Here is a 26,474-nt window from a genome sequence, read left to right on the forward strand (position 1 = left end):
ATGCTGTTTTGTATACACTGAGCATTTGTACTTCCTTGAATTGAATCCTGGCTTCCGTTACTCCCTGCTGATCCCACCAACCTGTGCTTAGCTAAGCTCAGTTAGGTCCAGTCAGAATATAGACCTCCACACAGAGTGTGTGCAATGAAGAGCTCACCAGGGCCCCCCCAATAGGCTGTGGGGGATTTTGCAGCAGTCTTGGAAACACCAACCCTTTCAACTTAGACCTTCCGCAGGTGCTTTGACCCAGGTGAAGGTTGTTCCAGTCTTAACCCTAGGAAAGCAGAACATGAGTGGTCAAACTCCCGTCACCTGGTTTTATCTAGGTCTCTAACCATTCTTGTCCAACTTTAGATCCCTTGTCCACAAGAAAAGATATTTGATGGTTTTTGATATTTGCTGCCTGTTTGAGGAATGGTTCCAGGCATGAACCATATCACTAACTGACCATCAGTAAATTTGATACATGGAATCTTCTGCTTCTAAAGTAGAACTAAATCACTAGACTGTCTGAATTCTAATTCTGGGATTCAGAATTCTAAATCCCTATCGAAGGTAGAAGGAACTGTTCTGGAGTTAGTCTGTATTCTATCTAGATCAAAGATGGAATCCCGGCCTGTTCCAGCAACTTTCACTTCCTTTGTTATGGAAACTCAGGTGCACATAGTTTGTCCATTAAAATGAATATTTACATACTGTATCACGTTTCGCTTTGCTTCACCCACCCTAAGGCCATGCCATTCTTCCTTCCCCATCACATGACTCCCTCCCAACTACAACAGAGCTGTTCCACTGTTGCCAAACAAGTCCCATTGGGAGACAGTATGATATGATACAATAACAAAAGCATTTGTCTAGGAACATGTTTTTGTCAGGAGTCAACTGTGAGATTTTAGGGAACTCCCTCTTTTTGGGTCCTAGTTATCTCATCTGCCAATCATGGTTTGTTGGACCACATGATTTATTAAATCTCCCTTAAGTTCCCAAATCTAGGGGATCCTGATTTTGGACTTTTTTTATTGTAGCCATTTTGGGGCTGTTTCTTTCTTTTTTGTTTTTTGGGTTTTTTGTTGTTTTTGTCAGTTTTTTTGGTTAATAATTACCCCCCCATCTTGGGGCCCCTGGGTGGCTCAGTCAGTTAAGACTGACTCATGTGTCTTCCTTCCCACTGGACTTTGCCATGGCTCTGCCCGGGCTCTTCAAACTTAACATGTTTGAAATGTGATCAAACTCTCCCCAGAAAACTGATTATTTTTTCCATATTACCTGCCTCAGACTGTGTCTGTCCTCTTTGTGTCCCTAGTGCCTAGCACATGGCAGACCTTCCGTGACTATGAACAGCAAGTTAATTAATGAAAGCACTGATTATGTACATGGCTCAGGACATCCAGTATCACCTCGTGGGCCATGTAGGGAATGCCTGAACTGACCAAGCATCTTGCCCACCCGTCTGTTCTTCTCGTTGAGAAGAGACTCACTCCCACAACATGTTCCTTCTCGTCTTCTCAAGTAGCTTATTTAACTAGACCTCAGGCATTTCTTTCCTTCTCTAAAGCCCTCCCAAACTACCTTCATCTTTCCCCCTTTTTTCCAACACATCCAGTTACCTTAGAAAAATCTCCCTGCCTCTTTTCCTCTCCGTCATACAAATAGTGAAAGTTATAACAAGGAAAGCATGAGTTTGGGAAGGGAATTAGATATGCAGTGGTCCTAAAATGGCCCTTGCTCTCCTGTAGGCACCAGCATTTACAATGACTCAAGCAATTTCTCATTGAATTTTTCTCCTCTCATTTACTAATACTGCAATGGTATGGTTTGGTTTTGATAACAAAGGCTTGGCATTCCCTCCCGTAGCGTAAGCCACACAGGCAGAGGAGGGCTTACCTTATAGGATTTTTAACTTTTGCTAATGCATTTAAAAGGTAACTGTGGTTTTACAAAAACGTCCTTTATCGGCCATTGTTCGGGTAAAGAGAAACTACGTGTCAGCTGTGGTACATGTGTTACCAACTTTCTCTTCCCTCACCAGCTTCATAGTTTGTTTTGTAATTTTATTAAAAAAAAACAACAACAACATTTTAGTTTGAAATCACATCTGGACTATGGGGTATAAAGCGTTCCTCGTAAGGCAGGAATGACGGGGGTAAAACTTGAATTTAACTGCGTCGCCCCTTGTGTCTGGCAGGGGTCTTGGTATAAAGGGAACGGGGATGCAGAATGAAGCCAGGACGGCTGCTGTGAGCCACATGAAGGAAATAAATTAACAAGTGAAAGTAAATTAGGTTTATTTTGTGTATTGGCTTTAACATTTAAAGCCTGGAATTCAAAGGACTAATCTCTGCTATGCTTCAGTTTTTCCTCCTGTAGATAACATCAAGCTTTGCTCAAAATACTTGGTGAAAACTATCCAATCGGATTATCTTGATCCTAAGGTCCACAGTACCTGCAGCTAAGAATCTAGTCCATATTAGCAATTATTCAACTTCTAAAAATTTGAAATTAATCCTTCAGTGAGAGCACCTGTATGTTGATACGGATTTGTATGGATGATTACAAGTCTGTGCCTCTTGATTGCTCAAAGTCAGTGTTAGCGTTGATAAGTAACATTTCTCCTGAAATGCTGTTTATTTTGGTGTCGTGTTCTTAAGAGGTAAGCAATTTTAAAATGCTTGTCCTGAACTAAAATTGTCCAAATCCAAATCCAAATGAGCAGCTCCTCCGTAGGATGTTCTGCTGCATTGTTTTTGCTAAATGGTGTTGTATTAAGCAGGAGAACTGCGTTGTGTGCAAGGGTCCCTCTCGGTGCCCTTCCTTCAGATCTTCTCATTGATGTTTCGAAATCAGAATAGGATCAGCCCGTGCAGCCTGCCTCCAGCCCTCCCAGTACCTTCATTTTCCTCTGAGATGTTTGCACAGGACAGAATGTTAACTTTCTCCTCTTCTCTTTAACTGCTCCAGGTATCAAACTGGTTTGGAAATAAGCGAATCCGGTACAAGAAGAACATAGGTAAATTTCAAGAGGAAGCCAATATTTATGCTGCCAAAACGGCTGTCACTGCTACCAATGTGTCAGCCCATGGAAGCCAAGCTAACTCACCCTCGACTCCTAACTCAGCTGGTTAGTTTCTTCTTTGATTTGGGGGGATCATGCTCCGTTTTTTTACTTGCTTTTCCTACACTGGGGTTTTCTTTTCATTCTTTAGGTTTCCGATTGGTTGACTTACGCATTTGATTGTCCCTTTTTGTTGTCGATGCCGCTTGGGGCGTTTCCTTTCATTTCCAAAGAGCAGTGTGTTTTACTATTTATAAGATGGGCTTGTCTGGAGGTTTGCGCTAATGTGTTTAAGTTGAACAGACCCAAATTGGCTGGTTTTGATGAAAAGACCTTCACATTCTCCTTTCCAAGATGACAGTGAGCTACATCTAATACTTGGACATAGTCCCTTGGGGGCTCTGGCATTTAGTCTGGTTCATAAAAAGTTTTTATCCTTGTCTATTTTGCTGTTCCCATCACATACTGTTTGGGTGACCTGCTAGCATACATTCTCTGCAGGAATATTCCTCATTATAATGCTCCGGTCTGCAAAGCCAGACTGGGATGACTGCTGTACATTGTTTAGAGTTGCTTTTCTTCACTGTTTCATTTTGTTGGTTTCTTTATGTAAACTATGAAGAACATTGCTGGTCATTAATTCACATTGTTTAGATTCCAGTCTTCCTATTATAATATTAGTCATGTGTTCTGCCCCTGGTTTTATTTTAGTAAATGTGCATTATATCACTAACTTCAGAGCTTAGGCTAACACATAATATATTTTGGGGTTTGCCTAGTACCATCAGTTCTGAATTTCCACACACACACACAAAAAAACATAGTCGATAATACATAAAGGATAACCTTAGTGTTTGTATGCTATGGAAGGCATGTTGGTACTTTTTGGGGGGTTTTTTTGGTAAGGGAAACCCAGAAATACTTCCTTATTAAATAATTTTGGTCTCAGATTATTCATTATAATGAACCAGCTGCATTGATTTTGGGGGTGGGATGCACATCTAAGAAAACGGATGCCTCCAACTTGAAGGGTCGCAAATTTAAATGTGTTTGACCATAAGATGATTAAAAATCTAATTTCTAACATTTCTGGGAAGTGCCTTTGACCCCGAAGCTTATTTGTTCACTAAAATAAATTCTCTTTCTACCTTATGGTGGATTGTTACTGGAGGCCTGTAAGGCTCCACACTCTAACGTCTTCTGTGAGCTTCTAGATGCCCTAATTTGTTATAAGGTTCTCCCAAGTCACTGGGCTGTACCACCATGGCCTTCTTTTGTTTAAATGGAATCATGCATGAAGAGTGGCCTGGGCTTTGTAAGCATGGACATGGTAAGACAGTGTAGTGAATTGTCTGGTTATATATTTTTCCTAGCACACCAGGTTGGGTAACTCTGAGGAGCATATTTACTTTTTGAGGTTTGTGTGTGTGTATTTCCTTCTCTCCCCCTCCTGGCATGATTGACAAAGGATAAAGGCTAAGAGGCTCAGTAACCAGAGAGTTTCCTTCTTCCCCATCTGGTCAGCTATTAAGCATTTCAGACTCCCGGCAACACTGGTTGAATCGCGCTGCTAGGCAGACGTGTTCACTTGTCTTGGAAGAAGTACAGTCCTGTCAACATTAGCAAAAACACACTCACCACTCCTGCAAAGGTTGTCATAACGCAAAACAGATATCAAAATGACTTTTTCCTGTCCCTGATACATCTGCATTGCAGATGGTTGAGCATGATTTATGACTAGTCCCTAGAAGGGCCCTGTGCACTCCCTTCATTACTAAAGCCGTAACTTTTTATTCTTTTCTAAAGCACTTAAAAAGAGAAAAAGTAAGCATTTTAACCCCCCACTCTGTGTTTAAGAATTATTTTGGCTCTCTTGGAATGTCAGTCAATGATTACAGTTTTCTAAAGAATTTTTCTGCTAGCTTAAACTTAGGTGACTATTCTAAGCACAAAGTAAATTATTATGGAAAATTTGAGCTAAGCCTTCCAGTTGTGCCTAAATTGTTGGAAATAATATGCAGAGGAACCCTTTGTAGTGCTTTTTTTTTTTACAGTAGAGACAAAAGAAAATACTATTGTGTATGTGCAATAGCGTGGGATTTTCATTCATTAACGTTTTAGCAGAAAAGTTATACACAGGCTTTTCTGTATTTTCCTTTGCTCTTATCACAACCCAAAGCATTGCACAGATGAAGTGAGAACTTTAAAGTGTTCAAACTTTTCACATAGGGTGCTTATGATGTTGCGTATTAGGTCCTTGATTATTCCAAAGGGTAAAGGATCACTGAAATAGATACAAGTTTTAAATAAGAGGTTAATATGTGAAAATATATTTTGGCTAAGTTGGAAGTCTAAGAGTTCTGGAACCTGGGAACTTTTTATATCCTTAATATTGAAGCAGGGTATTTTTTTCTTTCCCAGAAGTTTTACTAAATATACATACTCATTTCTATTGCAAAGAAGGTACTTGGCAAGTAAATCTTCTTCCCTCTAGAGGCTTTTGTGTGGACAAGCAGTTCTTCAGTGTCTTTATTTAGGTCACTTCTGAATATTCCTAGTTGTTGATATATGCCTGATCTCCTATTTCCTTAAGCATAATTCATTAAAATCACTTCGGGCGAGGACCCGTGGGGGACGAGCAAGCATGTAAAGAGAGATCCTTGGCATGCTTCATATTTGACCCCAGCAGAGTCGGGCAGAATGGCTGGAACAAAGAGAGAGAATAGAAGGAAGAGAAGAAAATTAAGTTTTCAGGAAAAAAAAGAAGCAAAAATGGGGGCCATTTGAAGCAATCGTTATAACCTTGGGTCCATACTTCTGCAGTCACCTACAGGGACACATTCTCATTTCTATTTTTGATGAACTTAGAAAAGCAGGAGTAAGGTCTCAGAAAAACGGGGCCCCTTTTGGAAGGTTGGGTTATCTTCTGGAGAACATTTTAGCATCCAAGAAGGAAATTGGCTTGGGCCTTGCAGATGTTTGCTGTGGCATAGCATCGACATTGATATTTGATTCGGTTCTGTCATTAGCGAAGCAATCGCAGGCTTACTGAGGCTCAGGACTCCCTCCCCCGCTTTGAATCTTCCTTTGCTGGCTCTGTGTGTGTGTATCAAGGACATCGGCAGGCTCGACCGTGAAAGTTTTTCTTCTGGCACTACTTAGTTAGGGGCAAGCCCTTGTACATATTTGTCACGCCCCTGATAGAAGGTTTGGCACTTTTCTGGATTGGGGGAAGATGATCATATTAAAACCCCCTAGATTCTGGCTTCCTAAGAGAAGTTTATGTATATAATACACACAGTTAGAGAGGAGGTAACACATCCAGGGAGGTTGGCTGACACTTAGTAAATCCATAGGAACTCTTAGAATTTTTTTTTTTAAACCAAGTGAAAGAATGTATCCCATGGATGTTTTCTGCTGTGCTCTTTCCTCCCTTAATTTCTAAGTAGAAAATGAAAACACAGCCTGCCAGAATTGGAACTCTAGAACCTTGCCATGTGCACCTTCTAAAGGGGTTTCCCGTCGAACCAGACAGCCTTTCTGTCTTGGGCCTTGTCCTGGGTAGAAAGTAACAATGATTTTTGGAGTTTGGAAGGGGAATAATCATGGAAGATAAGAGAAGCAAGCGGGAGACGTAATGAAGTTGTATCTAGCAAAGAGGCTCCATCTTTTGAGCCTCCAAATGGTGTTGAGAGTCTAGTCTGATCGGCTGCCACCCAGTCTCTCAGGAGCCTTGATTTCAAAACTGCAAAATGAAGGCAATGCTTGTCATACATCTGCTTCATAAAAATGCTCCGAGGAATAACAAGCCAATCCCTTTAAACCCTTTGAGTTCCTCAGTAAGAAAAAGTAAAGCCTCTCTTATTCTACGTCATTGGTTCTCAACAGGGTGAACTTGTACCTCAGGGGACATTTGGTCGTCAGGGTTTTGGGAGACAGGTACTCCTGGCCTCCGGTGACTAGAGGTCAGGGATGTGGCTGACCACCATCCTGCGGTACAGAGAATGTTCCTCCACGATGAGCCCTTTTCCAGCCCCAAACGTCAATAGTACCCATGTCCAGAAACCTTGCTCTAAGTTCAGATTTTATCATTAGTATTCTGGGGTTTTTGGGTGATGATGAAGTGAATTGTTGTTTTATTTTTATTTTTTCCCTGAACAAATTGAAGTCTCCTAATTTAGAGTAGAAATGCAGCCTTCAGGAAATGACCTTGTGAAAATGGATGTTAGCACATCTCCACGTCATCATATTTGCTGGAACCAGTGCACTAGGATCCAGAGGTGATCCGTTGTTTCCCGTGGAGTGCAGCTTTAGCTCCGTACGTGTCCCAGATGTCCGGGTGACAGCTTACACGAGCCACCTGCCTCCCTTCCCACTCCAAACTCAGAACCTTTTAACTGGCGAGCACATCTTAAAATGTGCTTCCAGTAATTGCTGATGACTTTCCAGCCACCTGCCGCTGAGGTTCTTGACGGACCTTCTCCGCAAGCCAGGTAATTCCGTCGGGGTTCTTTGAGACCTCGCAGCACCTCCAAGACAGCCCATTCGCTCTCCGTCAAGGATACGTCCTTCTCAGGAAGTTGTCCATTTTGTGATAAGTTTTTTCTCCCTTCCAGTGCCCAATGAAGAACATGTCTTCTCCTTATTTCGAGTTTTGCACGGGCTTCTGTCTGCTTTCTTGTGGTGTCCGTGGCCCCTGGCCTCTTCTCAGAGCCATCCCTGCTTCTAGTTACTTATCAGAGAGTCGGAAGCCGTGGTCATGTAATACAGGGCCGTACAAAGACAACAAAGTGCCAGAATAGCCAAGGCAAGAGCACAGGGACGATTCCTGCAATTACTCTGATTCAAATGCATTTGTACGTGAAGTGAAGGCCATTGATATGCACATATTTATCTCTATGTATGTTAGGCAGCCAGACATGTTTACAATTTATCTATGCACATATATTTTTTAAATCATCTGTGTCAGTTGCAGTGTGTATCTTGTAAATGGCACATCCCATACCTTCATGGTTCCATGGACGCCATGTTCCTTGGCACCAATGCAGCCCTTTGGGGGTTTCTCCCATTTCTCAGTCTGCGTGCTCATTTCCAGCAAACCGTCAGCCAGGCATAAGGAGTGTGGGTATGCTATATGGTATTTGGGAGAGAAAGAAAGTATCTGGGCATCAAACTGAATACTCTTGGGGGGCAAAACGTTCTGATATTATATAAACAATTATAATTTGGGGTCCTGGAGCTAACAATTCCTGGTTCTAATGCCATCTAAATGTGAGCATGTGTTGTAAGAATGATGACAAAATGGCTCTTATTATTTAGGTTGTAGCTCTGATAAAAAGAAAGGTTGAGAAGGATGTGGATAGGACATGCAGGCCGGCTCGAGTCGCCCTCCCGCCCCCACAAAGAAAGCGTTCCCTTCTCCCCATGACAACAGAGTGTGGAGGATCAGCTTATGTAGTACAAGAGCTAGCTAGTTCCTGCGTGTGGGTGGACATCCCCAAAACAAAGAAAAACAGAGATGTTTCCTACCTTGAGGATCTCCCCAAGTGAACCATTTGGTTCTTCAGAATGGCTCCCTCCTTGGAAGTATGAGGATCCTATGAGCAGTTCAGCATAGAGCAGAGTGGCAGAGTGCAGAATTCATTGCTAGTAAAGTGATTCTTCTATGGCACAGAAAAAGCCTTCTCTTGAGCTCCAGGAGCTAGACCTCTAGGAGAGCGCAATTCCCTACCTTGGGAGATTAAGAAAGTGTCAGAGCTGGGGCATCATTGCTGGGTGATCCCGCATGGATGATGGCTGTCAAAATGTGAGGACAAGAGCACAATTTGAGCAAGACAGAGTTGGAAATAGAGTGGAACTGACCTGGGTCCCTAAGGTCTCTCCTTTTCTAGGCTAATGTCATGTTTTAACCAAACCCTGCACGTTGAGCTTTCTTTCCTAATGCGCTGAGCTGCACGATGACTTCAGAATAATAAGAAGCTTCTCCACGCCCTTGTGTTGAGGCTGAGGGTGGGCTGGGTTTATCACAGTGCAACCTGGGTGCTGCCTGAAGGCTAACTATGTGGGAGAAGGCTTCTTCTCTGGGAGGGAAAAGCAGATGGTTGACTGCTCTTCTTGAGACCCACTTTTATTATTATCGTAAGTGTTATTATTAGCATTTCATATTTCATGCATGCTTCAGAATTCCGGGCCCATTATTCTGTTTCATGTTCCTCCATAATAGCAGGTGGCAAGGGAAGACGTCCCCATTCTCACATTCTTCTTGCAGTCCTTGAGCCTCTCTTGGGCTGCTTGCCACCCAGCAAGGAGCTTAACCTTCTTTCTAGAAATCAGGAATGTCAATGGACTCCCCATCCCGGGGCCAGCCCTAATGTGTGGCATTGCCTTCATGCACTCCCCACCCTCCCTCACCAGGGCTGCTTCCCATGTGAGGGCAGATGGGTTGGCAATAGCATATTTGGAAACCAGCCGAATAGCTCGTGTGCTCCATCATGGTGACGGAAGTACCATTGACTAGCCCATATTCTTCAGCTTGTGGTCCCCTGGCAACCCCTAGAATTTTGCGGGCATGAAAGAGAGGTCCTGGAGACCATTTCCAATTCAAATAGACTAAGTTGAGAAGAATAAATGCGAATAAATACTCCCTTTCTCAGCTTGAAGTCGTTAAGGGGACACAGTCCTATTGGCAACTTGCAGTAAGATGTGGCTTCACATAACACGAGCGATATGCACCCTTTATTGCTTGCTCTGTTCTTCATGCTACTAACCAGACTCTGTTGATGTTATTTTTATTTTAGTATTTATTTGGGGGGGTTGCTTTGCATGTCATTCTTCCTCTTGGCTGTTAGTTGCAGGGGTTGAGCCTTTTCCTTTCTGTGATTCAGGTGCCTCACTCTTTCCTTTCCAGGTTCTTCCAGTTCTTTTAACATGTCAAACTCTGGAGATTTGTTCATGGGCGTGCAGTCACTCAATGGGGACTCTTACCAAGGGGCCCAGGTTGGAGCCAACGTGCAGTCACAGGTAGGGACCCAGCCAATGTGCCACCAGGTGAATGCATTGGAGTCCAAGAGCCCTCGGTTGTATTGGCACTTGCCAGTCCTGTCCAGAGAGAGAGGAAGAGAGAGCGAGGGAGAGGGTGAGAGAGGGAGAGAGAGAAAGAGAGGAAGAGAGAAAGGGGGAGAGAGAGAGGGAAATGTAGAAACAAAATCTTGCCAACGACAAAACCAAACCAAAGACAACCATGGTCATGGGGAATCTCGTCCACACTTTGTGAATGCATTTGGCTCTGGCTTGTCAGCCACACTGGGAAAGCAGGAGAGAAGCAAGCACAGGGTGAGGTGGTCAAGGCCCATCGGGCACGTAGAACCAGAGTATTCTTTCTTCGCTGAAGGGAAAGGGAGGAGGAGTTCAGTCCGTTGTCTGACGTTGTAGGTCTCCCTCTTGTTTGTGGGTTTCCCACACTCCATATTTGCCAAATAAGGAGGTAATTGATGAGTAGGCAAATACCTTTGTATCTCCTATTTTCGTTTCAAGCTTTAAAAACACCTGGCCAGGTTGACTAAACTCATCTTCTCAATCATCCTTGAGGGACTTGGGTTTCTGGTCAAGAGTCAGAGCCCATGTTGGGAAGCGAAGTCAGGTCGTGTGGTGTAAACCCTTGGCACCCATTAGCGAACAGCCTGCCTTTACTACATCTCAGGAAGCCAGCCTACTGTCTCAGCACAGAGCCTGCCGTGAGAGGGTCAAGTCGAATGCTCTGGGTCAGATGGCTAGGGAAGTTCTGAGCCCCATTAGCCCAGTCTCCCACCCTGCATGTGCAACAGGAAGCACCTCATGCCTGGAAGAAACCACCTGGCCAGTGATTCAGGAAACACGGCCTGGGGACAAGTATGAGGAGCCGTGGTCAATCTGGTCGAGCAACCACACAGCTAGCCATCACCTGAGTCCTCACAAGGACAGTGTTAGTCACATACTGCTCTCTCTGGGAGGCGGCTGCCCAAGCCCCCTCCAGACAGAGCCTGGACTTGCATAGGGTGAGGTGATGTAGGGTGATCTCTCCGGGGCGGGGGAGCTCCTTCACTCTGTACCCTCTCACTGCCCCCTGCCCTCCAGCCCCCGCCGTCTCCTGCAGCACTGTGGGTTAGTTTCAGTGGTGGGCATCCCAGGTGCCTTTGACCGTGTTCCTGTCTCACTGACTGAACTCAGAAAGGAAAACGGATTTGGCAGCTAGAGAGGCCGGCCTCCTCCCAGCGGCCCCCTCCCGGGAAGGATACCTCGGCCAGGACTGTGTCGGTCCGGCACGCCCACGCGGTAGCGTGCGTGATGATGCTCTGCCTCCCTCCCCCTGCATCTCCCTGACTAATCTCCTCTCTGTTGTTGTTCATCTGTTTAGGTGGATACCCTTCGCCATGTTATCAGCCAGACAGGAGGATACAGTGACGGACTCGCAGCCAGTCAGATGTACAGTCCGCAGGGCATCAGTGTAAGAAAACAAGGCTCCCCCACCCCCTTTGTTTTTATTCTCTCATAACCAATTATTTCAAAGCCGTAGGGCTCGGAATGCCACTTAGTAGGACTTCTCTTAGCTTTACCGTCCCCTAGTTTCTCGTTTCCATATCGGCCACGCCATCGGCGGCGTTCTCCCCGCAAGCAAGTGACGACGGGCAGGCTGCACGCGGGCAGCTGGCGTCGAGGGCTGTCACACCCAATCAGTGTCCACCCGGCACCTGCGGCCACTCGCGTGCAGCTGAGAGGCGCCTGCTGAACCAGGTGACACAACAGCGGTCGGAAATGTCACCACGAGCCGGGGCCCGGGGACCCCGGGCAGGAAAACTGGTAGCCCAGATCTACTGCATCCAGGTCTGTGGTCCGAAAAAGCGCCTTTCTCCAGTCTGGCTAAGGACGGAAACCAGAAAGAAATTAACGCCGAGGCTGGGGACGTGGAAGGGACGGGGAGGGGCGCCGGGACCCTCTCCTCGTTCTTGGGCGCGCTGGCGGCTTCTGACTAGCATGAAAATTCATAGCGACAAGCTGTGTCGCACAGAGTGAAATCGATCAGACAGACACAAGGAGAACCGAATGTAGATTTGGGACAGCAATCCAACTTGATTTCTCAGATCAATCGTCCGCTATCTCAGCAGCGGTGACAGCAAGCGAGGGCAAGAGGCAGCCTGGAAAAGGAGGCTGTTCTTTACATCAGGGGTCATTTCCTGGGCTTTTAGAGGTGGCAGGAGGCTCCAGTAGGACCATTGGCTCAGAACTATAGAAGAAAACTGTGGTTGATTGATGGTGATGATTTTGTTGTGGTTGTTTGTTTCTGGTGTTATGATTCAAATGAATTGGGGATGGGATGAGAGAAAGGCAGGCATGACGTGTTAATGTCATCCTAGTCTATACTAATTGAGGTAGAGTGTGCAGTGGGGGAGGTGAGGGCTCCTTCGACCCTGCGTTGGTCAAATCAGACACGACTCAGGCGAGACTGGAAGGAATCAGCAGAATACCAACAGGTTCATCACGAGCACTGGTTGCAAGAATTAGGAATTCTTAGCCCATAAATGAGAAGCTGTGGGTGGTATATAGTAGTTTTAGACATGCTATTTGTGAGAAAGATTGGATTCGTCATGAGTGATCTAAGCGGGGCAAGGATAGGAGCACTAAGTAGAAGATTCAGAGAAACACCTCTCACTTCGACCTTCGATGAGCCTTTCTCCCAGTCAGAGTCGTCCAGAGAAGGGATTGGCTGCCTCTGGAAGTCAAGAATTCCGCATCATCAGAGCGTTCAAACATGGCGTAGCTAGCTACTCAGTCAGGATGTCAGAGAAGAGTCAAGTACCAGGTCCTAAGTGTCTTGGTGACTTTTTAAGGCCCTGGCCAATTAGGAGCGCTTTATTTTCTACTTCTTTAGGCAAAATCCCCTCTGAATTTGTATGATATTTATCAAGTCCTTGTCTGGCAGGAGAGGGAGGAGGTCAAAGCTAACCCTGTTGAATGTACTCTGGGCAATCCTGTCACTTTTCCAGAAAGGATTTTCCAGAGCAGAGGCATTCTTCTCTTCTTGTGCTTATGCTAATTATAATTACCATGTTAATGGCTGGCTTGCTGGAAGCCTGCTTAGAAAAACACAAGATACTGTGGTGGAGAAGTATGTTCTCAAAAACGGACCCCAGACGAATGAGGTTGCTCTGTGCTTGTCGGGGGAGGGAGGGTGCGGTGGGCAGTTTACGCACATATGCATTTATGTGTTTTCTGAGTCATTTTGAGATACATCTTCTATCTCAAAAGATTTTTCCAGAAAAAGCTTTGCTCTGTATAAGTGGAAGACAAGAGGAAAGTACCAGAGTGTGGGGAGGAGAATATGAGCTGCAGAAAGTCTATGCGAGTAGGCAGGAAATGGGCTCACAGTTCTGCTCTGTGGCATCCTTGCTTCCTAATTGGATAGTGCAGAAGAGGGTGGCGCTCAGACTCTGTGGGGGTCAACACTGACCCCTCTGACGCTATCAGGTGGGCTGGGAATCATTTCTGAAAGATTGTAGCCAGACATGTGTGGACAATTATGTCTGATTACATAAGCTTACCACAGAAACTGGGCTTGAAAATGCCACTCTCAAGAATCTCTCACTGTGTGTTTATTTCTTTTCTGCTGGGAACTCTGTTTATTTTATTTCTGGGTCTTTAATAAGCAGGGTAAATGATTCGAAGGCTGATTGTGATATGATATGTTCCTTGGGTGTCCATTTTAAATTTTTAAATTGTGCCACCTGCAGGAGATGAAGCTTTTTAGAGCGAGCTGTGTTTTTAGACAGTGGTGTTCAACGCGGACGTGTGTGTATGTGCGGAGCCGGGCTCTGGCTTCCAGGAGAAGAAAGAGAGGGGGAAGGAGGGAGATGACAAGAGACAAGGGCAGGAATGAAGGGTTCGAGCCAAGAAATAAAAATAAACAATTCATAAACCCAAGGCAGCAATGGAATTCCCAGCTGGACTCTGGATTGTGTTTCACTCGGTGGAGGACATTTTCTGGGCAGCCTTTATCTGCTCCCCTGGCTGGGTTTTCATAGCACCCATATCTTATCCAACCAGTGTCTATTTTAAATCCCATGAAGTTCAGACCACTTCCTCGCCTTTCACTGAGCCCACGTGGTGAAGGCGTGGAAGGTCGGGAGGAGCTGGGAGACTCCGGGCCTGGTCGGTCCCGTGTGTCCGAGGGCAGGCATTGTACCTCTCTTCCGTAAAACGGGGCCAGTAATTCCCACGCTTTATTAATACCCCAAGGGCTGCTTTAGGAAAAATGAGAAAATAAGTAGGAAAGGGCTTGGCAAAGCAGAAATGGTTCTACATGAATGCAGGATGAAATGTTACAAGCGATAACTTTCTTTTTTCTTTTTTTCAAAGATTTTATTTATTTATTTGAGAGAGAATGAGAGACAGAGAGCATGAGAGGGAGGAGGGTCAGAGGGAGAAGCAGACTCCCTGCCGAGCAGGGAGCCCGATGCGGGACTCGATCCCGGGACTCCAGGATCATGACCTGAGCCGAAGGCAGTTGCTTAACCAACTGAGCCACCCAGGCGCCCCCAAGCGATAACTTTCTAATTTGACCTTTTTTTCTCCTCTTGTGTGAGTGGTTTTCACAGTAGGCAGTTCCTAGTGAGGATTGGTTAGGACATGGTTGTCACTTTTTTCTCTTCTGATGGAAAGATATGCTTTGGACAAGGATGTAGAGTTGTGCAAGTCTTAAACACCCCCTTCATTAGCGGCGGCAAGCATGAAATTATACATCTGTAAGTCCTTTGTGCTCTCAGATGACAATGGGCAGAGTACTTCGCGGGTTAGAGTGGCTCTGAGTAATGGAGGGAGGTTATTGCACTTCCCTGTCAATCAGACAGGCTTAGATCACTCAGCTCTCACGTTCATTCTCCTCTTTCGTTTCTCACTACCACTGTCCTAGTTCTAGAATAGTTCATCGGCTTGGCCATTGTGATCATTTTCTCATTACTGTTACTGACTTCAATGTCTCCTTTCTCCTGCACACACCCTCTGAATTCGGCCATTCCTTGCCCAGAAATCACCAGCACCTGTCTGTTGCCTACCTAAGCAAGATCAGACCCCAAGTCTGACACTCAGAGTCTCCCGCACCCTGGTCCTGATCTGCCTGCCCTTCTACCTCACCCCCCTGACATCCAGGCAAAATGTCGGTGCTGGGCAACATGGTCAGTTCATCTGTACCTGGTTGCGCACATCCCCCTTACATTTGCACCTGGCTGCCATCTACGTAAATGTCCTTCATTCCTGTGCCACCTTCCCCATGCCTCCCCACTCTCAAAATCATACTTTCGCTCCAACAGCCAGTTCCTCCTGGCTGCCCAGGTTATCCTCCTAAGCCCTTCTTCCCTGCTTCTCTCCGCTTTATCACACGTTCTCTTGTATTACAGATACGTGAACAGACAGACTTAATTGGTCTTCGTGTCCTCCACTCCCATATATTTCCTAAATATTTCCTAAATGCCTGCATTAGTTGCTCAGAACATGTTGACTGATGAATACATCAGGTAGGAGAAGACAAGTTGCCACTGAATTTAGAAAGTGTATTTATTTAGTAACCAATAGCCACATCTTACATAGTAGTAAAGTATCTGGAAATGATTTTTATTTTAAATGCTTTACTAACCCACAAATACATCGTGTTTCTGATTCAAAAAGTTTCTTGTCTTCCTTTTTATAAAAAATTTTATTTATGTATTTATGGGGGGGGGGAGGGAGAGAGAGAATACTTAACTACTCGATCCCATGACCCCAAGATCATGACCTGAGCCAAAACCAAGAATGGGACGCTCAACTGACTGAGTCACCCAGGTGCCCCAAGTCTTCCTTTTTATAAAAAGTTTCTAAACTTTTTGGCCAGTGCAGATTCTCAGAATCCAACTCAAATCAGCATTAGATACATAAAGCTCTATAGTGGTGATATTGCCAAGAGGATGATCCCTTTGAATTCTGCAGAACTCCTCTTGTCCTAAAAGAATCCCTGTATCAACACCTGTTTGTGGGATACCGTCCATGTAGCCATATAACATTGTCTCCACCAGATGTGGGACTGGAACCTCCACGGACAAACTTGTGGGAGGTAGAGGCAACTAGAAACTGGGAAACTTAAATCCTCCCTGTGCCTTTTCTTTTGATAAAGTCCTGTCAACACTGTATTTTTGCTTCATCTGTGAAATTTACCAGAGAAGCCAGCTGTAAATTCCCTTTCAGCTGGATAGTTCTGGAGTGGATATCTAGAGTCCTAGATCTAGTTCTAGAGATCTACAAGTACAATCTTTGGTTCTCACTGTCAGCTCCAAGGACACCAGACTCAATCATAGACTGCGCTCCCTAGAGAACTCTTTTGAGAGACTTAGCCTTTGGCCTTCCTTCTAGCCTACACCATTGCTTCCCCTCCCACTGTATCTTGAGGTCCTAAATGGGCAGGAGGAAGAGCTTTCTTACACCAACCTTTCCCGTTGAATTCTCAGAGATAGGTGGTAGCAGAAAGCATTATTCTTCAGGGGCAAAGCACTTTATTTTTAATTATTTTCTTTTTTTTTTTTTTTAAGATTTTATTTATTTGACAGAGAGAGACACAGCGAACGAGGGAACACAAGCAGAGGGAGTGGGAGAGAGAGAAGCAGGCTTCCCGCCGAGCAGGGAGCCCAATGCGGGGCTCGATCCCAGGACCCTGGGATCATGACCTGAGCCGAAGGCAGACGCTTAACGACTGAGCCACCCAGGCGCCCCTATTTTTAATTATTTTCAAATGTGAGTTGAGGGAGTGCGTTCACTCCAGCCAGTCTTAAACATAAATAGAAACCCCTGTAAGATGTTTCTTATTCAAGAGTTTTAGTGAAGATGGAAATAAAGTGTTAGTGTTCTCTCTGAAAAGGCAGAGTGCCATTAACGTCAGTTTATGACAGAGGCATCTCGTCTGTGTTGTTCTGTGATAATTATAGGAGCGGAAAAATAGAGATGAAACTTTTAGCTTTGTAAACCATAGCATATGTAGTTTTGTTTTGGTTTGCTTTTCTCCTGTGTTAAGCAAAGGGGGGGGGGAAGGACATTTATTAAGAAAATAAATAACCTATAAATCATTAGGACAAAAATAGCATCCTGTTGAGGTGAACACATTGCAGGTGCTTGGATATCAGAAGGGTTACTTGGTAATACTTGGCCACGTGCCATCATTTTAATTTTTTCTTAACTACTTCTGAGAGACCTCCTTCCACTTAAAGTATATATTAATAAGATGTTGCCACATGTGGAATTGTAGGACTGGGAAGTTAGAGTGATAATTAATATTCATATGCAAATCTTTAAAAACTCATTTTAATTATATGAAGTTTTAATTCTTCTGTTAGTGGAATTCGAAATTTGAAGGTATGAAAATATATCCAGATATGCTCCCCAGTTAGCTTCCTTCAGGTGCCTCCCAATGCCGCAGCTGGGGACTTGTGAACAGCCCTCTGTAGGGGTAGAGGGAGTGATGAGAATTGACAGGTCTGAACATGGTGAACTAATATCTGGAGGGTTTGAAGGAGGCAGCAATGGTGTAGATGGACTCCTGCCTTCAGAAGCTTCCAACCTGGCTTGCCTTTATGGCAGAGTCAAAAGAAAATGGAGGAAGCCCCTTTAGCTCCTTACTTGATGAGGCTTTTAAAACTTAATACCATACCAACTCAGCATTTGAGAACTGAAAAACATTTTGAGCCCACAATAGTTGGAGAAGCAAAAAAATCTCAATATTGTAATTTCATATGTAATCCATTGTTTCTCCCCAGCAGCCAGGTGAAAGCCCTTCAAGGTACAGAAAACAAATGAGGCCACATCATCCAATGGCATCTTGATACACTCATGCATTCATGTGTTCATGTATTCATCCATCCACCCATCCATCCATCCATTCAATAAATAAGCCATCCATAGTATTTTTGACCCTGGGGAAGAAGGCAACGTCCTCTTATATCTAGGTCAGGTTGGGGAAAGCCTGGACCTGAGATGATGTAAAATCCTGATGCCAATCATGATTTTACAGCACATGTTTTAATTTTCAATCTCATTCGGTGCTTTGTGATCAGGTTTCCTGTTCTTGAAGACTCAAACAGGGGAGCCAATCAACTCTGAAGTTCAGGAGGGAATCTGGAAGTGAGTTACACAGCAGAAGAGAGGAATTCAAGACCAACCAGCAGTAGTTGGAGAAATCTACCTTCCTCCCCCCACAAAAAGCCATACTGTGGGCTTACAAGAATACATATCCCTTTGTGGAGACTCCTTATCCCTTTGTAGAAGTAGTCACAAAGAATTTGGTTGATCTTAAAGCTAGTGATGCGATCACTCCAGACATGATCACATTCACAGTGTGTGTACATATGCATATTCCGTTTCTGCTTTTTGCCCATGTGACTGTGGACAAATCACTTTCCCTTAATAGGACTCCGTTTCCTGCTGGCCTCGTCCAGGATCATATTCTGCTTATGAAACATGGTGTTTTCCCATTTCTAGGAAACAACAGGAAGGGTAATAATTCAAAACTATGAATTAAAGAGAAATTTGTGTTCTTAAAAAGAGTCCCATCTGGGCGCCTGGGTGGCTCAGTTGGTTGGGTGACTGCCTTCGGCTCAGGTCATGATCCCAGGGTCCTGGGATCGAGTCCCACATCGGGCTCCCGGCTCAGCGGGGAGCCTGCTTCTCCCTCTGCCATTCCCCCTGCTTGTGTTCCCTCTCTCGCTGTGACTCTCTGTCAAATAAATAAATAAAATCTTTAAAAAAAAAAGAGTCCCATCTGTGAGATGACAATTGTACATCGTGCTGTTTTCACTGGTATTGGTACTTTATAGCACCCTGCCCAGTTGGGCCCACATTTGGCCCTGCACCCATGCTCTCCTTGGGCGAGGATCTGGTCAGATGTTCCAGACTCAAGTCGGTGCCGCCTTCTGCTCTATAAAGAAAAATTTCACAACCTGAAAAGGGCAGTTTGTTTTTGTAGTTGCTCCTGAAAGTGGCACGGCCCCTCTAGACCTCGGTAAATATTAAGCTAATGAAATCGGCTGAGTTTAATTGTGGGAAACGTTGGCATCGATTTCTGCTGATGGCTTCTTGCCTTCTGGGAAGGAGTTCCATGTTCTTAGCTTGTTTTCAGATAACATGTTAGATCTCTGTCTTAGAAAATCCAGTTGTTATTTTTAAATTTGGTACTTTTTAAAAAACAATCTCTACTTACCTCTGGCTCTATTTGAGTTTGGGGAAATTCTCTTCCATATCTCTAAATGCAAAGTGTTTCTATTCTCCAGTTTGATGGAGAAATAAGGCAGAAGGTGGGACTGATTTGAGTCTGGAACAGCTGACTAGATAAGTAAATAAATGAGTAAATGCTTTATTACACAAATGTTTATCGATGACCTTCTAATATCTGTCATGGGCCACATGGATGTCAATAAGACATGGTTTTGGCGCTCGGTAGAGTCACAGAATGCTAGAAAGCCTGGGAGTTGGCTCATTCCGTCCCTGCTTCTCTGAAACAGAAGGTCTATACCACCCAATATAGCCAAAATAATACTATTTTAAAGAATTTTGGGAATGGCCATTGTGAGAGGAATTTACATATATAATCCTATTCCTATCAACTAAAAATATGAGTGGCCTAGAAACATGGATTGACATTTGCCATTCTTTTAGAGATTTTACAAGTAACTGTGCCCAAAACTAGTCTTTCCTTGTAGAAGCATGCTGTCCAAAAGAGCTTTTTACACTGATGGAAATGTTCTATTTTAGTGCTGGCCAATAAGTTAACCATTAGCCCCACATGGCTGTTGAGCACTTGAAATGTGACTAGCGTGGCTGAAAAACCAAATTTGTAATCGTATCTAATTTGAATTAATTGAAATTTTAAGAGCCGCACGTGGTGAGTCGCTGCCATGTTGTACAATGCCGTTCTAGATTCCCCGCCAAGCCACATAGGGGCCACCAAACGTGGGACGATCGTATTGACACTGTGACCACACTGTGAAAACAGAGCAAACTTCCTAACACAGACCACAGAGAAACCTGCTTTCTGCCTAAATCAGCCTTTCCTAAAGTAAATAGAACTCTTTATTAAAAATTAACCGTGTACAAGAAGTTAACTGAGATTATAATCATATGCTTTAAATCATGAAAGAATATGGGGGAAGGTTTAAGATATAAATATATAAATGCCACATTCATTGTGGTTCTATTTGCAGTAATTGTCAACTCTGTCAGCCGTCCATTCATCTAACCTAATAATTTTCAAGCCGAAGCCAGACATGTCTTTGACCTCATCTTGCACCCTTTCTTTACATCTAAAAACCGTTTGGAGCTTATAGGAGGTCCCATCTCCGTTTCAGATTTCCCAGGTGCCCAGGGCCTTTGCTGGTGGCCACTGCTTAGCTGTTGCCTCCCCCCTGACCTGCTAGCCTGTTCAGAGCGTGGCCGCAGATCAGCCACACCGGCAACACCGGAGAGCTTGTGAGCAGTGCAAACTCTCAAGCCCCACCAAGACTATTAAATCAGATACTGTGCTTTAAGCAGATCCCCCGGTGATTTCTAAGCACATTCGGTTTGAGAAGCTTCGCTCTAGCAAGAAGCACATTCGAACGCTGCTTAGGGCTTACCTAAGAGAAGGAATTACGTTGTGTCGTTTTGGTTTGTTTTTGCAAGAAGGATACTATCTCTAAAAAATTTTTTCCAACATTTTATTTTAAAGTTTTTCCAACATACAGAAGAGTTGGGAGAATTTCACAGTGAAACCACCATGCCTACCTCCTACGTTCTGGCATCCATATTTCATCCTACGTCTACCCATATCTATGTCCTTCTATCCATTGCCGAGCCAGCTTACCTTTCGGATGCATTCCAAAGTAAATTGTAAAAGTAAATTGATAGCAGTACAGATTTGCCTGACTAAACAGACTGGCATGGGTGTCATTGACCAGTGTTCGGTATTTGTTTACATTTTTCTTTCTCTTCCAAAGTAAAATTTCATGCAATTAAGCATACAGATGGTTGAGTGTACATTCTCTTGAGTTTTGACCAATGTAATGCACTTGTGAAAACTTTACTATCCTTCACTTTCTTGTGTCTACCCCTTTCTCATAGTTTACAAAAACAAAAACAAAGGAAAAAGAAGGACAGAGCACAAAGTTGTCCACAAAGTAATCTGTCCTTTTCTAGGCAGTCGGATGTCCCCCCTCACCCCCCCCCCGCTCCCCCCTGCCACTCACCCCCCTCACTCGATCTGAGAGCCAAAAAAGTCCATTGCATATTGAATCAGATGCTTTATTCTACACTTGCCTTCGGTTCTGACTTGATATAACTGCTTTTAAAGGGACTTATATTCCCTTTGCCATAATAAGGACTTTGAAATACATAAAAATAGACACTAATGATATTGGAAAATTATAGTGGATTTCCTCACTTCGAAGATACTACATCTCCCCCTCTTCCATCTTCTGTCTTTTTCTCCCTTTTCTTCTCTAGTCCCCTTTAGTTTAGAGTCCAGTTCTGAAGCTTCTCCCCCAAATTATATAAACCTGTTATTTTTCTAAGCCACACACCGGTCCAAAATTGTACTTTGTTCCTCCTTAGAGAAGTGATCTGTCGTGGGAGTGTGCAGCCCCATTTTCGGCCAACCCCGAGACTAAGGGGATAATCGAAGAGGGTGAGGTTCTAAGGAGAGAAGCACCAGGCCCCTCTCCTGCCAGAGCTGGGATTCGTAGAGAGACCCAGTGTCACTACTGAATCCTCTGTGCCCTTTTCGAGAGGTAAGAGAGCAAAGGCACAGCCAACTCGATGTGTAAAGTTCTGAGGCAAACCTGAGCTTCTACCAATACCCACTCTAAGAACACTAACTTGTAACATTTAGTGTATATCCTAATACAGTCCAGTGTGTTTTTTTAATCTTTTTTTTTTTAAAGATTTTATTTATTTATTTGACAGAGAGAGACATAGCGAGAGCAGGAACACAAGCAGGGGGAGTGGGAGAGGGAGAAGCAGGCTTCCTGCTGAGCAGGGAGCCCGATGTGGGGCTCGATCCCAGGACCCTGGGATCATGACCTGAGCCGAAGGCAGACGCTTAACGACTGAGCCACCCCGGCGCCCAGTTTTTATTTTTTTTTAATCTTTTTTGTAAGATTTATTTATTTGAGAGAGATAAAGAAAGAGAGGCGTGAGCAGGAGGAGGGACAGAGGGAGAGAGAGAATCTCTAGCAGACTCCCTGCTGAGTGCGGAGCCCGATGTGGGGCTTGATCTCACGGCTACGAGATCATGACCTGAGCCAAAATCAAGAGTCGGACGCTTAACCGGGACTGAGCCACCCAGGCTCCCCTAGTCCAGTGTTTTTGTTAACACTCTCTTCTCCATTTTATGGTTGAGAAAACAGAGACTCAGAAATTAAGTCGTTTACTCAAGATCAAATAGCCAGAAAGGGATAGAGCCAGGATGTGGACCCGGCCAAGTCTGACTCCAAAGCCTCTGTTCTTTCCCTTTGTCCAGAGGGAGCCTTGAACCTCTATTTCTTATGTTAAGTAAAGGGACTTGGTAAGAACCTTACACCAAGAGAATCTGTTATGTTTCCTGATTATAAATATTTTAGAGCCTGGCTGATAGGGAAAAGAACTGTGAGAACTCACTTATGACTATTACATTATGTATCCTTTTGGGGTGGCATATAGAATGCTTAAGACCAGTGGGTTCTCTTCTTAAAATTAAATCTAAAAATTATATGGAAAGCTTTCCCTGGATACAGCATACACTACATCACTGTTGGGTCCTGTTTGGTTAACCACCTTATCCAAGGACCCAGTGATCATATGAGAGAGAGCAGAAATTTTAGATCCGGTGTCTCCTCATGGAGAAATTTGGTGGTTCATTAAGATACACAGTAAGACTGTCTGAGGAATATATGTGTGAAGTCAAGAGAAATCCTTTTTTTTTTTAATTTGGGGACAGAAAAATGGAAGAAGAGGAAAATTTTGCTTATTAACTTAATAGCTTACCCATGTTAAATAATGGTTTTAGGGGGAAGGTTAGCATTGAAGAAACCAGGGTTTCAACCACAGAAGTCAGTTTCTCCCAGACCAACAGAAGGGACCACCTCACTTTGCTGGGTAAGACTTCTACTGAGACAGTCCCTCCTCTTTGTTGACACTGAACACTTGGCATTTTTAATCCATTAAAAGACTAAATGTAATGGGACACCTGGGTGACTCAGTAGGTTAAGCGATCTACTCTTGGTTTCGGCTCAGGTTGTGATCTCACCATCGTGAGGCTCTTCGCTCAACATGGAGTCTACGTCAGATTCTCTCTCCTTTTCCCTCCAGCCCACGCACTCTCTCTCTCTCAAATAAATAAATAGAATCTTTTAAAAAATAAATAAAAGACTAAATGTAACAAAACTCAAGGATAATATAATATGAATAAAATTTTAAAAGTTAAGTATAAAAAAAGAGTGACACATACTAAATATAAAAGAGCGAGGAAATGTGTCAACTGTAGTTTCATGATAAACATTTAGATAAAAAGAGCTGGGAAAGAAGAGAATTGGAATCAGGAAGAAAGAGTATACTAACGAACTACGAGGGAGCAGACAGGAGGATAAGAATGGCAGGAGGATGAGGAAATTGCGTGTTAAGCGGCAAAGTGAAGGTTAAAAGCAATTAGGACACACAATTGCTAAAGAGAACACTAAAAGCATAAAATAAGCTAGGGTGAGTGGTTAAAATAAGTAACATCAGCAAAGAACATACTTACAAAGATTATAAAACAGATCAAGTAGTAATAAAATAAGGAAGTGGTATAAAGCAGTAAATTAAAGAACAATTAAAACACAGTAAGGATAGAAAATTAACAGGCTAAAATGACATTTAATAATTATATTAATAACTAACACTGACTTCTCATGTATTAGGCACTTTAATTGCATTATCTTATTTAAATCAAGTTTATTAAAACAATCAGGACATTTCTAAAAATGTCCCCCCCCCCCAAAAAAAAAATTCAGAGGGGGGTAAAACACCAGACATCAGGACAGTAACAGCAACAATAAAATTAAAGGTGAGCAAAACAGACCTGCAAGTATCCATTGGCATTCCTTGTCTACTGTGATGATTTTTGCTGTTGAAGATCACCAAGTATCTAGCCTGGTGCTTCACATCTAGACCATGGGTTCTGGAAGCTTCTGGTGCTATAAATGTCGGTTCTCTCCTCATCTTGTCCTACTGAGCTTGGCCTTTCCTAGAGGCAATTCCTGATGATTAAAATTAAAATTCTCAAGCAATAGAATCCATAGCCCAGAATCTATGGCAGTGGGCAAGCATCTCATAATCCCACTCCATTTATATGATGTAGCACAGGGTTATCTTCTCCTAGAAGTACTTCCTAGTCCCTGCAGACTGCACCTACATAGTATTTAGCACGCTGGGTTGGAATAGGAGTCCTTTGCTGGTTGTTTTCTTTACCTTCTTTCTAGGCCCCCTGGTTTCTAAACAGAAGGGCCCCTAGTTTTGTATCCCAACCTTCAGTTCAGGCCTGGTACATGGTAGGTACGTAATGTCTGCTTTTTGCACTAAGCCTTCTTGAATCTGTAGTCAAAAGCTTTCTCTTTTCTTTGCTTTCCTTTTATTTTTTGCTTATTTATTTTTAAACCAGCAAGCAGACCTGGCTGGATTTTCTGCCTGCCTGGAACCCCTGCAAACATAAGCATTTTTTGTTTCTGTTGTCCAGAAAGGCTCTCCCATAAAACAATGGATTTTTTTTCTTCTTTTTCTTTCCATTTATCACAACCTGGTACGCATCCTTTACCTCCAACTTCCCTATCTCTCTTAACCTACAGTCTTCACCAACTCACGCCCTAAGTCTTTTATGGGTAGATATTAAATGACCAGAGATCTCTGCCCTTCCTTGTCTTTCCCATACTCTTTTCTGGAGAAGATGTCGTCTCTGTGACCTTGAGCTTGATCCAGAGTTCATTCACTCACTCATTCACTCGTTCAATCAGCAGACATTTTCTTGGAATCTGTTATTGCCCAGTTACTGCATTGGGCATTAGGGCAGGGAAAATAAAAAGGAGATTCTCAAGCAACTCTGCATCTCATCTAAGTTGATTGCGTGTTTTGCCTTCTTTGACCTTATTTTTTTGCGGCAGGGGAAAAACAACTGATTAACATTCTTCGCAGGTAGTTATATTTTGAAGAGAGTTTTGAAATCATTTGCTTTCTCTTCCCTAGGCGAGAGTCCCAGTTGCCTCCGTCTAAGAAAAGCCTCAGACTTGTATGTGACCATTGATTGCCTTGGTTTGTTTTCCAGTGAGCCCTGGAGGTTGGCCAAGGCCTTTCAAACACACAAGACAAAGACCTAAATCAGATGTGGACTTTCCCGCATACACTTTGTCTAATTTCTACATTTACTTCTTATTTTCTGATTACAAATTAATATTTAACGTAGAAAATGTGGAGAATGCAGGGAAATCAAACAGAAGGAAGTTACTGATAACTTTTTGCTTTCCAGCCTTCTAGCATTCTGTGTGTAAGTGTGTTTTGTGTGGGCGTAGAAGAGCTATGATCATATCGAACATACCATTTTGTCACCTACTTATTTTACTAAAAATATATTATGAATATTTTCCATATCATTAAACATTCTTCTCAAACATAACTTTAATAACTGCACAGAAGCATGGTATAGGGAAAGTCCATAATTTACTTAATCAACCTCTGCGGTGCAATGCTTAAGCTGTTTCTTGTTTTTTGGGGTTTTTTTTTTTTTACTATCATTAAAAACACCGTGGTAAACATCATAGTACAGAAAACTCAGTGTATATTTTCTGTTGTTTCCTTGAATAAATTCCTAGAAATGGAATTGCCAGATCAAAGGATGTGAATTAGACTAAGGCTTTTGCGATGTAGGGCAGACGAATCTTCTGGAAACTTGTATGAACACAGGGTTGCCACCAGCAGTTCATAATCATTCCCACTTCCTCACTCTCAGGAATAGTGTCTTAGTAGTTTTTAAATCTTTGTCAATTATCAAACTATAAAATGGCCTCTTGTTTTTATTTTAATTTGTATCTTTTTGATTACTAGTGAGATTGAACATTTTTCATATGTTTGCCAGCCTTCTATACGTATTCTTGAAATGTTCATCTTTTCTGTTGATTTTTTAAGAACTTTTATACAGTAACATTATTATTCCATCCTGCACTTTGCCAACATGTAGACAATGCAGAGAAAACTCTTATTTCTCATTGGAAGGGGTTCCTGTGGAAAAAGGTCTCATTCTGTCTGTTTCTGTAGAAAATTCTTCAGCATGAAAGGTGGATTTTTTTATCCTAGGAAAACTAAAGGCAGATATATAATACTGGTATTGATCTTTAAAAAGAAAATT

At 43.3% G+C, this 26,474-nt stretch overlaps 1 protein-coding gene across 3 annotated transcripts in view; it reads left to right on the plus strand.

Moving 5' to 3' along the window:
- The window catches only part of PBX1 (PBX homeobox 1), a 285,065-nt gene that overhangs the window by 242,753 nt on the left and 15,838 nt on the right, over nt 1–26,474 (plus strand). For 2 of the 3 annotated variants that reach the window (XM_045876813.3, XM_064593832.1), the window contains 3 exons: nt 2,959–3,118; nt 9,960–10,072; nt 11,445–11,534. In XM_045876813.3, the coding sequence (XP_045732769.1) occupies nt 2,959–3,118; nt 9,960–10,072; nt 11,445–11,534 (363 nt within the window). The remainder of the gene's footprint in view (nt 1–2,958; nt 3,119–9,959; nt 10,073–11,444; nt 11,535–26,474) is intronic. The other variant, XM_045876815.3, reaches the window with a different exon arrangement.

Source organism: Mirounga angustirostris, unplaced genomic scaffold (genome assembly GCF_029215605.1).
Source record: "Mirounga angustirostris isolate CCGP_5_RB_7025 unplaced genomic scaffold, mMirAng1.0.hap1 SCAF_6, whole genome shotgun sequence".
NCBI lineage: Eukaryota > Metazoa > Chordata > Mammalia > Carnivora > Phocidae > Mirounga > Mirounga angustirostris.